This window comes from Aristolochia californica, unplaced genomic scaffold (assembly GCF_029961685.1).
Source record: "Aristolochia californica isolate CCGP_79_NKW_82.1479 unplaced genomic scaffold, dmAriCali1.0.hap1 SCAF_10, whole genome shotgun sequence".
NCBI classification, from domain to species: domain Eukaryota; kingdom Viridiplantae; phylum Streptophyta; class Magnoliopsida; order Piperales; family Aristolochiaceae; genus Aristolochia; species Aristolochia californica.
Window position 1 is genome coordinate 20,207,227 of NW_027181771.1, and position 17,269 is coordinate 20,224,495.

At 41.2% G+C, this 17,269-nt stretch overlaps 1 protein-coding gene across 2 annotated transcripts in view; it reads right to left on the reverse strand.

The window, feature by feature from the left end:
- LOC137934798 (uncharacterized) overlaps nt 1–16,675 on the reverse strand; it is a 62,060-nt gene extending 45,385 nt beyond the window's left edge. The window contains exons 1-4 of one of the 2 annotated variants that reach the window (XM_068779333.1): nt 15,793–16,675; nt 14,701–15,082; nt 9,838–11,258; nt 9,535–9,648 (exon numbers count right to left, since the gene is read on the reverse strand). In XM_068779333.1, coding sequence (XP_068635434.1) covers nt 9,535–9,648; nt 9,838–11,258; nt 14,701–15,082; nt 15,793–16,194 — 2,319 coding nt within the window. In that variant the 5' untranslated portion in view covers nt 16,195–16,675. Of the gene's footprint in view, nt 1–9,534; nt 9,649–9,837; nt 11,259–14,700; nt 15,083–15,222; nt 15,242–15,792 lie in introns of those variants that run through there. The other variant, XM_068779342.1, reaches the window with a different exon arrangement.
- Nucleotides 16,676–17,269: the final 594 nt, after the last annotated feature.

The following is a 17,269-nucleotide window of genomic DNA, read 5'->3' on the forward strand; positions in this document are numbered from 1 at the left end:
CCTGAGGATGACCACGCAGAACTGAATGTGACTGACTTTCAAATCGGGTGCCCTATGAAGGACACAAAGGACCCAACGGAATGTGATGATACAGTTATCACTTCTCTTGGATTTGATAATCGAAACATGGAAAAATGGATGGGCGACGCAAATACTGCTGCTGACAATCCGGTGCTGCACAAAGCGCACGATGCTCAAGTTGGTAAGAGTTCCAAGGGTTATTTTACCATTCTGCCTACACTTCTTATTCATAATAGCCAGTGTCTAGGGACGTTAGAGGAAGGTGCTGTAATGAAGGCTAGTTGTGAGGGGTTTGAGGAAACTTTTGAAGCTATTGTTGGTTTGGGTAATGATATTCAGCACAATGAATGCTTGAGCATCAATGGGGGTTGTTGGCGAGATAAAATGGTGACTTTAACAGCTTGCAAGGACACCTTCCGTGGTAGAGTCAGTGAGTGTCCCTGGCTAGAAGGAGTGCAATTCAGTGGGGATGGTTATAGCCATTGTGCAGCAAGTGGGCTTGGACGATGCAAGCTAAACAATGGAGGGTATTGGCATGCTGCTCCTGATGGACATTCCGTCTCAGCTTGTCAGGAGGCTGAGGGCAGTAAAGGCCCATGTCCAGCTAGATTCAGGGTGGGATGCGTGGGGGTGTGCACATGTTCTTGATAAGGACGAGAGGTTTCACCAAAGGTACAACCTGGAATTGGTGGATCTTCACAAAGCAGGCGACCTCACTGTTGTTGACATCATGCTCAGTGTTACAGCCATGATACTTTCGTGGAGTATGCGGGGCAATTGGCTGAACATGGACTGGGTCAAAAGAATGAGGTTATCAGGGATAGGTTATTTTTTGCCAGTGCGGCAAATGCTGGGGCAGCTCCCCCAACAGCTGTTAATGTTGAATCAGCAGTTACCAGTTTGGCACAGGTAACAATTCCACTTGTTGTTCGTTTTCTTCCCGTATTGGGGTATGCTACAGCAAATGCAGTGAGGAAAAAAAATTAATAATAATAGCTCTGGTTTTGGGAGTCCAACGGGCGAACATAGCGATCACGGATGCTACTCGGCCACAGGTGAAGACGTTGGCATACAGATACTACTTTCGAGCTGAGGACAAGCTCGTTCTTCCAGGGGTGTAATGTTATGCACGCAATAACATTATTATTTTAGTTGTTTTTTCTTTAATTTACTTTATTTTATTTCAGTTTAGGCCACAGGGATATTTTTGAAATATTTTATTTATAAGGGTATATTTGGAATATTTTATTTACAGGGGTATTTTTGTAATATTTTACATTAAACCCTAGCAGGGTGAGCCCTATTTAAGGGGTAAGAGTAATGAAAACGGGGGGATGAAAGTATTAAGAATTAGGTTAAATCTAGCGTAAAGAGGCTTGAGATCACCTTCTTGATCTCGAAGTTAGGGTTTTCCTCAAAAACCCACGTATTCTCTCATCCATTGATCTTCGTCTTCCCCTTGTCTTCCTACTATCCCTACAGTAATGTCTGGAAGACCCATAACCCGTGGCAGATCCAAGATCCTCCCAAAGAATCCTTGTGTCAGATCCGGGACCGTAACAAAGTGTTTTTGGTCGTCTATGTTGATGATATTGTCTTCTTCTTATTTAAATGATGCTGAGTTTTATTAAATCAAAAGCTCAAACAAGCAAGATTACACAGGAGGAAGCCTTCCCAAACAATGAGAGATTGTTGGGAGGTTCCGAATTTAGCCAATTTATCAGTCAAGGAATTGGTTGATCTAGAAATGAGATTCCAATTACAAGGAATTGAGGACACAATGTCAACAATACAATCAGTGATAGGTCAATGGCACCAAGGGGGGGAGCTTTCTCTTGAGCACTAGCTGATGACAACCTCGAAGTCTCCTTCAATAAGCAGCTTACCATGAAAACGGTCCTTCAACATTTGAAGGCCAAAAAGAAGAGCACTCACTTCAGTAATGTTTGAATCGGTGAGACCACCGGCCCAGCATAGGAGAGAATAGAAACTCCACAGTTGTCTCTGAAAACACCACCTGCTCCTGCCAGCCCAAGACAGGCTTAAGCACTACCATCAAAATTGAGTTTGATGCAGTCGCTTGGGGGAGGCTCCCAGGTAGCTATAAGCAGAATCCTGCGAAGGCCTGTCATATAAATAATCAAGCTCCAATTTTCACAAAGGGAAACAACCAATAGAGAGGCAAATTCCTTTCTGGTATGCAACCAACTAAAGATTAGGCCCACTGAATAAGAAGCCCTATTATTCGGGGTATTGGTTTTTGAATTGAATCTCCGGTTGTTTCGCTCAAACCATAAACACTATAGGACATGCGCAAGGCATGCCAAGAGAATTAACTTACCCAATCTAGGAAGGTGAACTCCCATAACCATCTGACAAGTACCGAAGTGGTCCTGGTGAAGCCATATTTGGAGGCCAATCTTCTAAAAGATCTTCATCCAAACTTGTCAAGAAAACCCACATTGTAGAAGAACATGCTGGTCTGTCTCGTCACACACACCACAAAGAGGACAAGTATGATGAGGAGCGGTGAAGCCTCTTTTGTGGAGGTTGTCGGAGGTGAGGATCTGGTCTTTGATGGCAATCCATATGAAAATTTTGATATTGCTAGGCACTGAAAGCCTCCATACCAAGTTCGCCTTATGCTCAGGCAAGTTGTAGTCGTATTCTCTGATATGAGAATAGGCAGAAGCTACTATGAATCAGCCATTGATACTGGATTTCCATGTCAGTCTATCAACTGCATGCTCAAGGATAGTAATGATGCTGAGCCTGGAAAGGAGAGAGCAAAAATTTGCAGCTTCCTCATCATTTAGTCCCAGGCAAAATGGGAGACTCCACGAATGGTCACTCCAAGAGTCAACCACGGAACATGAAAGGTCTCTAGCCACCCTGGAGAGCCCCGAGAAGTCCACTGAGAGGGAGTGGGGGCTGCACCATTCATTCGACCAAAAGAGGAGGGTCCTCCCATTTCCAGTGTAAAAAGAAGTCACATCTTTGAATGCTGGGAGAAGCTTTTGAACTGATTTCCATATTGTGGATAATAGACGAGTGACGCCACCCTCTCTCCACCAAGCACCCGAAAATTGAAGATAGAACCTGACCATATCCCTCCATAGGTTGTTGTGCTTAACATTGAAGTTCTAGATCCACTTGAGCATAAGGCCTTTGTTCATCTCCTTCATAGACCGCATGCCTAATCCACCCCTATTGCGGGGCATGCATATTTCCTTCCAACTAACCAGATGGTATCTGAAAGTGTCTTCTGATCATCTCCAAAGAAAGTGTCGATGGATGGCGTACTATGCATGAATGATAGAAGATAATTTGGCAGCTTTGTCAAGCAAGACTTGAAGAGAGTGAGTCGCCCCACTGTAGATAGAAGTTTACCCCTCCAAGTAGCTAATCTCTTCTCAAATTTCTCAACAAGGGGGGGACCAAAGCGTCGCCGAAGGCTGAAAGTCAAAAAGTGGGAGTCCCAGATAAGTAGTTGGCAAGTTTTCTAAGGCGCACCCCAGGTAGTTTGCCCTGCCCAGAAGCACAAATGAGTCTATGTGATAGCCTAGGAGAGTGGTTTTCTTCCAATTAATGCTCTATTTAGATGCTAATTCAAATAAGCCCAAAACAGCATGCAACTTCTTAATCTGATCCATGGTACCAACCCCAAAACAAATAGTGTCATCTGCAAACTGAAGGATTGGAATATCAAAAGCTACACAGTCCATCGTGGGGAAAAGCCATCCCAAGTTCTTGGCCGAATAAATTAAGGAAGAGAGATATTCTACCACCACATTAAAAAGCAAAGGCGATAAGGGGTCTCCCTGTCTGATACCTTAGGATCCCTTAAAATACCCGCAAACAGTTCTGTTGAGAAAAACAGAGTAGCTAGCAAAGGAGATGCAGCTTTGGATCCAGAAGCGTCACTTTTCCACAAATCCCATCTTCCCCGGGAGAGTGTCCAAAAGCTTCCAGGTAGCTCTGTCAAAGGCTTTCTCGAAGTCAAGCTTGAGGATGAATTGGGGGCGCTTTACAACCTTGAAGTGGTGGATGAGTTCGTGACACGCCATGGCCGAATCTAATATGTTCCTTCCCTTATGAAAAACACTTTGGCCGTGATGAATAGCAATAGGAAGGACTGCCCGGAGGCACGCTATCACCTTGTAGATACTGGTGGTGAGACTGATCGGCCATAAGTCTAATAGGAGTTATGCCCCTTCTTTTTTAGGGATGAGGGCAATAAAGGAAGCTCTGATACTCCTATATCTAACGCCATGCTGATAGAAGGAATGAACCATGTGGGCTATGTCATCACTGATGAGGGGCCAGCAGCGACGGTAAAATTCACCATTAAATCCTTCCAGGCCCAGAGCACAATCTAGAGGGAGACCTAGTGTTGTTTTTTCAATTTCCCGACTAGAGAAGGGGAGTTCAATGAGGTTGGTTGCTGCCAATGAAATAGTCTAGATATGGACCCTTTGGAAGAAAGGGCGGACTGGCTGGCGATCAGAATATAGATCTGCAAAAAAATTCACCAATGAATCAGAGACAAGGGATCAATCCGAAGTGGTCTCAGCATTGACATTGAGCGTGGTGATGCGATTGGCTCTTCTCCGAGCAGAAGCGACAACATGGAAGAACTTAGTATTGCATCCCCTTTTGAGAGCCACTTAAATCGAGCACGCTGCTTCCAGTACACGAGATCGCTATGAGTGAAGGACTACAATTACCCTTAGAGGGCATATCTTTGGTTCGCTTCCCAGGGAGAGAGGCCTCTAGACTCCTCCTGTGAGTCTAAAGAGGCAATCTGAGCAAGGGCGGAAGCTCTCTTCGCCAAGGAAGAGGCCTTTCTTGCAAAGGCCCAAGAGCGCAGCATCGGCTTCAACAACTTGGGCTTTACCGGGAAGGACCATCTACTTGGGCCAGCAACGACCATCCTTTGCCAGAAGACTAGATATCGACCAATGATCTGAAACAACTCGATTGAGAACTTTGCCGGTGACATTGCTATATAGCTGGAGCCAGTAATTATTGGCTAAGAACCAGTCAAGCTTGGATAGGACGGGGGGCTGTCCACCATTAGACCAGGTGAAGGTCTTACCAGATAGAACGATCTCATCCAAGTCCCAGCAGCCAATAAAGTTTGCAAATAGCCTCATGGAGGTTGTGATTCTCCGAGAAGGTGGGGATTTCTCATGGCAGAAATGGGAAACGTTGAAGTCACCTACAAGCATCAAAGGAATAGGCCATTTTTTACAAGTCATCAAGAGGTCATCCCAAAGAGATGTCGCTTATTGTGTCTGGTTGGCCCGTAGACACCTACTAGACACCAAATGTTCCCCAAACCTTTGTCTCTCAGTTTGATTCCAAGGGAGTAGGTGCCACTGCAACGATCTAGCACCTCGATAGTACTGGTGTCCCCACACAAGTAAGATGCCACCAACCGATCCCACCGCATCCACTGAGGCCCATCCGGGCTCCTTGAGGGGCCACAGCTTGCGAATATAGCCAAGGGGTAGAGAAGTCGCCTTGGTCTCTTGAAGCATAGCAATGTTTGCCTTGGGAGAGGCAAGTAGGTCACAAATGGATGTGCGGCATCGCATGGACCCAATTCCACGAACATTTCAAGAAAGAACAATCATTGATCACTTCTCTTCTTCTTGGACTTCTCAGATGGGTGGTTGTCTCTCGGGAGAGGTTTTGTGAAGACAGTGCCCATCACCTTGGCCAGTTCCACTATCTGGGCCTAGGTTTCTAGGTCATATTTATGTTGCTCCGACTGAAGAGCATCCACAAATTTCTGAGACCTTTCACCCGGCTCCGAAAAGATGAAGCCCCCCGTTTCTGGATTGTAAGGGAAGCGAGTTTGAGCACTAGGCCCTCCCTGAAGAAGTTGTCTCGGTTGGCCTCTCTTGCGGCGTTGATAAGTGGCAAAGGGGTGGAGGAGAGAAATTCTGGGTTCTGTCACAGGGAGCACGCTCGCTGGTCCCTGACTCGGCGTCAGAGTGGTAATTCACAGGATGCGGACTTCTCGGAGGTGAAGGAGGAGAGTCCATTATGTGTGTGTGTCGAGGGGGGGGGGGGGTGTTGGATTGCAACTGGAGGTTGGGATATTGAGGGGACAGCTGGAATAGCATCAGCGCCATTTGCATGGTTGCCTAGGGGGGATCGAACCTGTTGGGGAGAGACGGAGACCGGGGGTGCTGCTCTCACGTACTAACTAGCTGAGGGGTATCTTGAGGTTCGACTATGGTGCTCGAGATCACACTTCTGAAGTCCTCCATATCAGCCAAGTCGATACAAATCCAAAATTGGGCATTATCCGCCATAATGCATCTACAGTAATGTCTTTCACAAGGACGGAGAGGATTGATGAGGATTTGGGCCTCATCAAAGCGGTGCCAATGTTCGGTAAGTGGGTCCAGGGCTATTATGGAACCAAACTCCGAGATGATGCTTGTGAAAACCTCTTTTTGTCATAACTCAGTAGGGAGACCTGTGACAGGAGCCCATTGCCCGTACTGACAGGAAGGCACAGAGGGGAACCATTTCGATGTCTTAACCGACAGTGATTTCGAGAGCATTCAGAAAACCAAGGAAAAGATATGTGAAGAATTCAAGACAAGATCTTGGACTACTTAAATACTTTTTGGGTATTGAAGTACTACAGTCCAAACATGGGATTATACTATCTCAAAGAAAGTATGTCCTTGATCTACTAGAGGAGACAGAAATGATGGGGTGTAGACTAGCAAAAACTCATATGGCTTCAAATACAAAATTATCTACAGGCACGGAAGAAGATGTGGATATCGGAAAATATCAAAGACTTGTAGGGAAACTCATTTATCTCTGAATAACAAAGCCGGATATATCATAAGCAGTAAGTGTGGTGAGTCAATACATGCACAAACCACTACTTACTCATTAGCAAGCACTGGAAAGAATATTGCGATACTTGAAAAGAGATCTAGGAAAGGGGGCTTCTCTATAAGAATCATGGTCACTTCAACATAGAAGGGTTCTCAGATAAAGACTAGGCCGGATCCCTGGATGACAGAAAACCTACTTCGGGATATTGTACAATTGTTGGAGGGAACTTGGTTACAAGGAGAAGCAAGAAGCAAAATGTAATTGCGAGGGCCATGGTACACATAGTTAGTGAGCTTCTATGGATCAGGTCCCTTCTCACTAAACTGGGATTCTATAAAGAAGCTCCTATAGATCTACATTGCAATAATCAAGCGGCGATTCATATCACCTCAAATCCGGTCTTCCATGAAAGAACAAAACACATTGATGTAGATTGACACTTTATACGAGCAAAATTCCAAACCGGCATATTATCTCTCAAATATATCTCCTCACAAGGACAAGTTGCAGACATTCTCACCAAACCAATCACTCGTAAAATCATGTCCACCATTTGCGACAAGTTGGGCATCTACGATGTTTTCTCACCCTCAGCTTGAGGGGGAGTATTAGAAGGTGGGACCAAACCCACCATGCCCACACGAGGTGGAATCTTTATGAGGTATCATCACATGAGGTGGAAGATTTGGTGATCTTTCTTGATTTATGTAATTGACTGATGTAATTTATCTTCCTAGATTGATGTAATTAAGGATCCTAATTGATTGAGAAGTTTCCCTAAATATTTAATGGAAAAAGTATAAATAGGGGTCTTGGTTTTAAGGGTTGAAATGAAGTCTCTCTTCCCTTCTCCAAATTCGTCCAAACTCTCTTAGCCTAAAGGCTCTCTCCCTTTTCTCCTTTGTCCCTTCTTTACCCGAGTTCTCTCTCTTCTTCTCTTCTTTTCTCCCTCTCTTACTTTGCTCGAGATTTTAATCATGGGGTCCTAAATTCAACAAACTGATGGTAGTTTCTCGGTGGCCTCTTGTTATGCCAAGATATTGAATCACACTCAGCTCTCATCTCCAACTGCCCCTGCATGATCTCTCTTGTGGCCTCCTAAGGAAGTTTTTTTTCTGTGGAATATTGTGCATGGAAAAATCTTAACATGAGACAACCTTATTAGGAGAGGGACTATGCTGCCAACGTGTCTTGCCCTCTCTATGGCCTGGGGGATGAAAGCATCAACCATTGTTTCAAAACTGCCAATACTCTTAGAGCATGTGGAATAGCTTTTTCAATCTCTTCGACCTCTTGTTCTACATGGCTCTCACTCTTAATGACGTTGTCTCCATCGGCTCGGGGTTATCAATACTGCTTCTTGCTAATCTGATGATGAAGGCATATGTAGCCTTTATCCCGTGGGAGATCTGGAAGGAGCTCAATCAGAGGGACAGACTTCCTCGTCTTGGCAATCTACTGCTGATGTCACCCTTACGTCAAGTGAGTGCTTTGCTATGTTCCTTGGATGTGTTTGATGGCATCAGCAGGGGTTCCCTTCAACACTGGTGGAAGCTTATTGCTCACCTTTCTGAGCCTCAGCAGTCTCCCTTTATTGCTGTATGGCAACCTCTGGAAGATGGAGTCATTAACTTAAACTTCAACAACTCTTCCTCGAAAATCCTGTACCCTCAAGGTTTGGAGGCACCTTTAGGAACTCCAAGGGGCCAAATTCTAGCTCCCTATGTTGGTCCCTTAGAATTTTCGGACTCCACTAGAACTGAATTGCAAGGGCTTCATCAAGGTTTGTGGATCTTCAAGAATCGCTTCCGAGGCCAATTGCACGTTGAAGGGGATCCCAAGAGTATCAGCTCTTGGTGGTTGGGCAAGAAGACCACTCCCTGGCAGCTTTAGCATTGCTTCCATGAAACTCAAGACCTCTCTTCTGTTGTAACCTCTTGGTCTCACATTCCTAGATCGGTAAATGGCCTTCCTGACTCACTATCCAAAGAGGGCATCTCCCTCCAACCCCTCATTGTAAGGGACCCCCCCCCCCCCCCCCCCCCCTCCTTAATGTATTTTCTGCCTTTTGACTTTTAATATAATGCACCCTTTTTAAAAAACATACAGATAGAGAGAGAGAAACCTACTTTTTCATTTGGGACCCTCATGGAAGCAAAAAATCTTGTGTATTTTTGCATAAAGAAATTGAATATGAAATTGATTCATTTCAGCCGGAAAGAAAGCTACCAAACTCCAAATAGCAGGCCATATACAACTTAATTTATATAAATACATGCTATTATTTTTTCTCAAAAAAAATAATAGCATGTATTTTATATAAATTAAGTTGGGTATAGTTGTATATGGCCCGCTATTATAAAACACAAAAAATAATAGCATGTATTTTATATAAATTAAGTCAGGTATAGTTGTTTATGGCCTGGTATTATAAAACACACTTTACATAAAACACGTACATGAGGAAAGTTAAGAAACCTAGTTTCAAATTTTCATAATCTCCATATATAGGAAAAGTTTACAAACAATAAACAGACTTCTAACAATGGAAATACCAGGAAAATAAAAAATAAGTGACATTTCACTACTTATCTATAGGTGGTAAAAAATTCAATAACAAAAACACAAATTGTATCCACAAACCTCATTGGTTTCAGGAGTACATGGTCGGCCAACAATATCTGGCAGTTCGTCTGGGAAGTAGCATTTGTTCAAAAGAGCCCACTTCAACTTTGTTTTATCATCCTCCCATAAACCCTATATAAGAAAAAATTGTGAATTCTTTTCTTGGAAAAATTTTATCCATAACAGGGCTAAAAACAATTATTTCAATAGAATCCATCTCAATCCATCAATGAGTACAACAGTTAACAACATGAATATGACTACCTGGAGGACAACAAAGACATCCTCAGGTACAATAAAACCAAAACAGAAAGTAGATACCTGCAGTTTTGATGGCAAAAGATCGTGATGATTTGAGGCAAAAAGAACATAATCTTGGAGCTTAAAAACCATCCCGTTGATGGAACAGGATACATGGTAAGTCTTCCCATCAAATACCCTGACTATGTCACCAACCCACTCAACATCAGGCAAATTCTGCATCGAAGACCTATTGTCTGCAGATCCATCAACATTTCCCCCTTCTGACACATGATTCCCTTCTCCCCTTTGGTCAACTTCACTGCTACTCACTGTAGCATTCTGTGAACTGTCTGGTCTATGTAACTCAGACATACTCTTGCTAGCTTCGGGTATTTGATTTTCAGAAACCTCATCATCAATTTGCACTTGCTGTATGGTATTGTCATGTGGACTAGAAAGGGATTCAGCATGAAAAGAGGCACCCTGGACAATTCCCACTAAACAATCAGACAAAGATCTGGTTTCAACCTTTGAAGTCCGATTATGAGGAACAATTGACATTTTCGTATCAAATGAAGTTAATTCATTAATTTGTGCAGTTTGATTATCATTTTCTTCCAACACACCAGGAGGACAAATTTCCTCAGCTCCTTCCTTTGAAGGATCATCACAAGTCCTGGTGCAAACTCCATCTTCCACACTCAGTATATTTGAAGTGATAGCTTGCAGTTCTGTTCTATTAGACGCTTTCATGTCCACAGTAAGTTCACCAGGGATATTACCTGCACTCCCGGACTGAGCAGAACTTAGTAAGGCAGGGTTTCCATTGGCTAGTAATTTCTGGTGAGTAAAAATCTTCTGATCAGTATTTTCCACTTTCTTATCAAGCAAAGCTTGAACTCCAGAGGAGGCCATCGATGCCTTTGTTGTAGCAACATTCCTACTAACACGACCATATTTAGGGGGCAAAGGCCGTCCATTGCCAATTTCCACACACTTCAAGCAATGCCATTCACCTTTAGGAATGACCTTTTGATTAAACGACTGAAGGCATTTTATGTGGACTCCTTTCTCACAAGCATCACAGATGAGAAGGCTCTCTACATCAGTTATTATTAGTTTGCACAATTCACAAGTCATGGGCTTATTCATGTAATCTATGGAAGGTGGGGTCCACTGAGGCTGATCAGGAACCTTAGGTTGCAGTATTTTCTGAACATTTCTAGCAATGTCAATGTGAGGAGTATAAAATGAACTGGGTTGCTGCACAAAAGTTAAGCCCTGAAAGGGTGCAGTTTGAACTGCAAAAGCTTTGGGGTTGGGATCGCTGACAGCTTGAGAAGCTACTTGAAAGGTGTTTGGTTCTTGCAATCTCTCAGATTCTGTTGGAGTATGATCCGCAACTTTATTTAGTACATCAACTTTAGGTAGTGCAACAGAAGGCAACTGGGAGGAAGATGTTGGAGTATTCTCTTGCAGGTTATCACCAGCAGTGCTTGCTGAGTAAAGACAATGTACGGTCAGTTGAGATTGTTCTGTGCAGCTGAGCTTAGAGAAAGACAGAATCATAAAACATAATCCTTGGATTCATATAAAATAAATGAATTTCTTATATGTGATGTAGTGCATGGCTCAATTGTCGAAGAAGAAAGACATCCAAAATATTTCAAGAAGAAAAAGAAAGAAGAAGACTGTTAAAGATAAAACTGTATTTATATTAACTTCTGTTAGCTTGCTCTTTCTCTTTATTTAGGAGTCTTTTATTTTACCCTTATTTGAACAAGGGAATTTTTGTCATATGTAATATTTTTCACTCAATATAAATAAAGAGGAAGAGAAGGGCTCGAGCTAATTCAAGGGAGCATCTTCTCCTTGTGCATCTTTACTCTCTCTCACCCTAACTTCTCTTCTTCTCTTCTTCTCTCTCAAGAACTCTGGTTGTTCTTCTATCTTTCTCTCTTCCACCACACTCACCTAAACTATGAGTGATATTGTTTAAGCCCAGGAATCTAACATAGTATAAGAGCAGGGGTTTTAAGGCCTATTTTAGCACTGCTCAAATTCTTATTACTGCTGTCCTAAAGGCAACATGGCAGCTACAAGGAGGTTGGCATCTTCCTCAACCAGATAAGTACTTAAAATAAAATTCTCTTTTTTTTTTATTCCATGGGTGGTGGTTGCTGTAAGTCTCCCTTATGTTTGCATGAGATATAAAGCTTAGTTTTCTGGTTATCATGCACATAAAAAATACCAAGTTTTTCATTTTGGAGAATGTCATGTTTGCTGTCTTCAAACTTCAGCTTATTAAATTGCTCTCATGGATTCAAAAACTCCTCTTTACCAGCCTTTGATTCTTCCTTCTTTGGCTGGAGTTAGTTGATATCTGATGTGAAACCCTAAATTAGGGTTTCAAGAATTTCAAATAAAATCTCTTCATGCACTAGTTTGTTTTACATGAGTACAACCAGAATATTTCAGTTTTTTTCAGCAAGTTGTTGCCTTTGTTTTTTCTGCCACTTCAATTTTTTTCTCAAGAGATTGCAGCCACAGCATGTGACTTCCTTTTTCAAAGTTACTAAATTTAACAAAACTCAAATAAGAAGCCCTTAGGACTGCCACAGTTGCATTCTTTGAGCGCTGCTTGCTCCTATGCTTGTTTCCTGTTGAGAAATCAAATTCTGGTATCTTTAACCAGTTTTACCTGAAATACAGCTGTTTACATTTGGGGAAGTTACTATTTCAGAAAAGTACTTTGCTTTAGTAGTTCTATCTAGAAAGTCAACACGTTTCCACTTTTAATAGTTGCATAGTTTGACTACACTCCCAAATAGGAGAATTGTTGGATAAAAAAAATAGGAGAGTTTTCTTCAAGGATAGTGTTTGGTTAGTAAGTTCACTTTATTACTAGTTGATTTAGGAACCTTTTAAAGTTAGTAAGCCTATTAGTAGTGTCCATCTAAGTTATTTTGCGGAATTCTTTCCAAGAAAGTGCTTTCAATTAAGAAGTCATGATTTAATTGTAAGTGGGAAGTTTAATCCAAGGAAAATTCTATTATAGTGATGTATCCTATTTTGGCAAGGTTATATGGTTTTAGGGTCTATAAATAAGGATATTTTCTGCAACCATTAATTAGCTTTGAAGATTGATAAAAGTTTTCTCTTAGTTGCTAGAGCAACTATGTTTCTCTCTCCTTTTGCTGAGAATAATTTCTTAGAGTCACATGAAGTAGCTAGTGCTAGATATAAGACACAAATCAAAAGTTCTTCTCTTTGAACTTGTTAACCAGAAATTGGCTAGAGTTTAGAAGATAAAGATTGAGTGATTCATATTTCACCTTTGCCTATCAACTATATTCCAATAGTTTTTCTATGTTAATTCTCTTGAATGTCATCAACAGAAGTATTTGCTGTGTAAAGACAATGTATGATCAGTTGAGATTGTTCTGTGCAGTTCAGCTAATAGAAAGACAAGAGTCATAAAACATAATCCCTAAATTCATATAAAAACAAAATAAAATTCTTATACACTTCAAGTTTGGTCAAATTAAAAAAAAAAATTATTGGTCACATTAATAAGCTTTACCAGGCTTCATTAGTATAACAACATAAAATAACACTTACAAAGAATGCCCAAGATTTGACAAAGGGAGAATATTCTAAAATATACTCTTAAAAGAAAATATAATCAAATTCAAGATGTCTTCCCCTCAAAGGATAAAGCATAATTAGGTCATAGAACTTTTTCAAAAAAAAATAATTAGGTCATAAAACAAACTATTATTGTTATGTGAAGTTCTACTTAGCTTCCCTTAAGCTCCATTGCAAAAAAATAATAGACAGGAAAAATGTCCAAGGCAGTGCTAGAGCTTTTGCTGGATCCTGAAGATATTGGAAGTCATAACAAATCAAGTTTCAGACTTAAGGAACTGAAGTAGCTTGTTGTATTATTAATCAACCCATTCTAACAGCAGAGAAATCTTTAACTTTTCAAGTATATCATCCGGCTGATTTTGCAACTGATCAAATGAACCAACTTATTATCCTCAACTGATCAAATGAACCAACTTATTATCCCTTAATCAAGAGCCAAAGGAGTAATGGTACTACATAGTTTCAATAAGTCCACAGTAAACATCAACATTTATGACCAGATAGATGTCCATTAAAATGTTTATTTCTTGTATAGCAACCTTCTTTGTGCCACAGCATTAATTGGTTTTTTTACTGCCAAAAAGGTAACTTTCCAAGTGACTTAAAAAGGGTGAGATAATGCCTGAGCTCTTGTCCGAGGGTAAGAGCATGAGTTGGTAAGAGGAGTGAACAGCCAAATGTTCCTATGAATATACTAATAAGTTGAACCACCAAAAGGTAATTTTTTTTTCAAAATGACGAGTAATAGACTTATCGCATAAGTCATTTATTCAAGGAGCAGCCGTAAAAATTGGCACCCCTGGATCAAAATAATTTTCATCAGAAAAAATAAATATCTCAGAATTCAATTAGAAAAAGGAATATCATTTCTAACACGTGAAAAGAAGACAGAGAAAGTCATCAAGGACAACTGGAAGTACTTAAATGAAAGTAGAAGAAAAAAAATGATAGACATGTAGTAAAGTATTTGACAGTGCCTAACCATCTTGTATCCCAAATATTCATCATAGAATTCAGACATAGGAAAACAGATGGAAACAAGGTAATATCTATGGGATAGTTGCTGTTATCTGTGAAACGTGTAGGCATAAATTATGCCTTCTCTGCAACAACAAAAACACATGGTATTGGCAAATAGAACATATGGAAACTACTTTCTTGGAGAGAAAAAGCAATAGCACAAAACCCTATAAAAATAGTAAAAAAAACAACATTCTGGCATCAATCTAGCTCTTTGAAAAATAAACAAAACAACCAAAAAACTAATAAATAAGTCATAAGATGTCCAACCTCGAACTTGAAATAAATAAGAAGGGCCATTATATGGCTGCTCCAATATGAAATGCGCTGGTTCTGTTTGAGGCAAAACAAATGAATGGGAATCATTTGCTGCTGAGTTACTAGATGGTGGATTCATCAGGATAATAGCAGGCTGTGCTTGCACTTCACTACTGACAGCGGGTGGGTTGAATGCAGACACAGGGACCATAGGAGAGGTAGTCTGGAAGTTTCCAGCAGATAAAGGAGCTGGATTTGGTTTGTCCAAAGGGAACCAATGGGATCCACCTGGATGATTCTGTGTACCCTGGCCATCAGTGTTAGCCCCAAGGGTCATAGTATGCATTCTTGATGTATATGAGGCTTGTGATGCAAACTTCAGTGCTTTTTCCATCTAAAGAAAAGAAAAGAGAAGAAGTATCAGATAAGAATTATACTCAAATAAAGTAGGATCACTCATAGACTTTTTGAACTCTTGATAAAAATATACTACAATATGATCAATGTTTCCATTGTACCAAGAGGAAAAATAACCTAATCTGTAAGACAAAATGTATCAAAAGGTTTGTCCTCGAGAAAGATTGAATGCAGATGAAGAATCTCCCAAAGAAATGTATGGTTTAACTCTGGTCACCAAATTCATAACTCAAAACAGTATGGTAACAGTTCCAGGTACACGAAGCATGACTTTACAATTGTCCAGGTTTTGTTTAGGTAGACAGTACCACCGAGTTGAGGTAGGACTTGATCGGTTTAGCAGCCCTGAAAGAAACTAATTTGCAGGAAAACAGTTTAAAGGAAAATGTTTATTAGATTGAGAAGATAAAATATAATCAAGATCTTCCCAGGTCCATAGGAAGATAAGAATCTCATGACTATTACGATATACAAGATTATAAATCGGTACAGATAAGAAGCTTAAAGAAAACCGAAGCCAAAAAGCCTCACAGAGTAATCAAAAATATTAGACTTGCGTCAAGAATACGCATTTATATAAATCATAATTTAATCATGCAGTTTCAAGACAATGAATACATAGATACAATTTATGTGTACTACTGATACTGAGGGGATTTGAAAGACAAAACGGAGAATAACTATAACCTTTCCTTTTGATAGAGAGAACCTCTGTGAAATGGAAAGTTTGGGGGGGCGAATCTCCATTGCCCACGGCTCCTTGATCTTGTGAAGCCCAAGATCTTCCATAACAATCCTAACAGCGTCTGTGGATAGAATGTCTTTGGGTGGCAAAGACTCGCACATCTCCGCCAGCTTCTCTCTTGCCTCAACCATGAGTCCTTTCTCCGCAGCGCTCGGGTTCCTGCCGGCCCGAATCTTCCCCATAGCAGATAAAACCATGATTATCTCCGCAACCCGCCTCAAGTCCTCACCATTATTAACCTTCGGTTTCTTCGGCAACCGATCCTCACTTTCCAAATCGCACACATCAGATGAGGGCATCTCATTGGCATGTGAAATTTCCATCTCCTGAACCCGATCGTTCATGGGGCCGACCGACACTGGAAATGTACTTACTGCAAGCCGCTGACCCCCAGCCAAACACACCGATTCAGCCAATTTTCCAGACTTTATAAAGCATCACATTGGAGAAGGACGTGAGGAGAGGGAACCTCAACAGCACAGAAAGATAAAACCACAGGAAAGTCAACGATGCCTCCGAAAGTCACTTGCTGCACGGAACCAGAACAGCCCAGAAAGATAAAACCACAGGAAGATCAGATCCTGAACCTGTACCAAGAAGAGAGGGAGAGAGGGGTGGAAAATAACGAGAAGGGGATAGTCGATACTCGAAAGAGAGGGAAGAGAGGGAAAAGAAGGAATTGAAGACAGCGAGTAGGAGGGAAGTGAGGAAAATTTGATTAGCGGCTTTTTGGCGGGTACTTATGGCTCAAAGTGAAACAGTGGGGATAGAGAAGGGCGAAGAGTGGGAGAGCGTTGCCACCGTCGAGAAAAGGAAATTTTATTAGCAAATTGGCTGAGCGGAAATCCAATAAACGATAGATAAATGTCCGCGTAGGGTTTTCATGCACGGTCATCGATGTTAGGAGACTCCTGTGAGAGCATTTTCGGAGGCTCTAATCCCCGCACTGGGGAGTTGGCTGCGTAACCCTCCCCGCCCAGTTAAACACGGATAGGTAATATATATTTTTCTTGCAAAACGGAACGGGTAAACCCTACTATCTTTGTATGAGGTTGTGGAGGTCGTGGAGGGAATAGGTGTTTTTTTTTTTTTTTGCCTCATGAAAACTTATTCTCACATAAATATATATTATATTTATTTTTAATTAATATTTTTATTGTTTAAAATAGTAATAGATTAAAAAAAGAAATATTTTTTAGTACTTTAGAAGTTCTTTTAATAAATATGTTTTTTTAATGCACATAAAGTTGAAAAATCAACCCAATCACAAATATGGAGCAAAGTAGGGGAAAAGTGGAACCCCCAAGGTGGGGTTGTAGGGTGGGGATAGAGATGGGCTTTTTAAAACCTGTCCCAAACCCTCCCCACCACCATCACTAGTTAGGAAGTAGGAAACATCGATGGTCTTTCTTGGAAAAT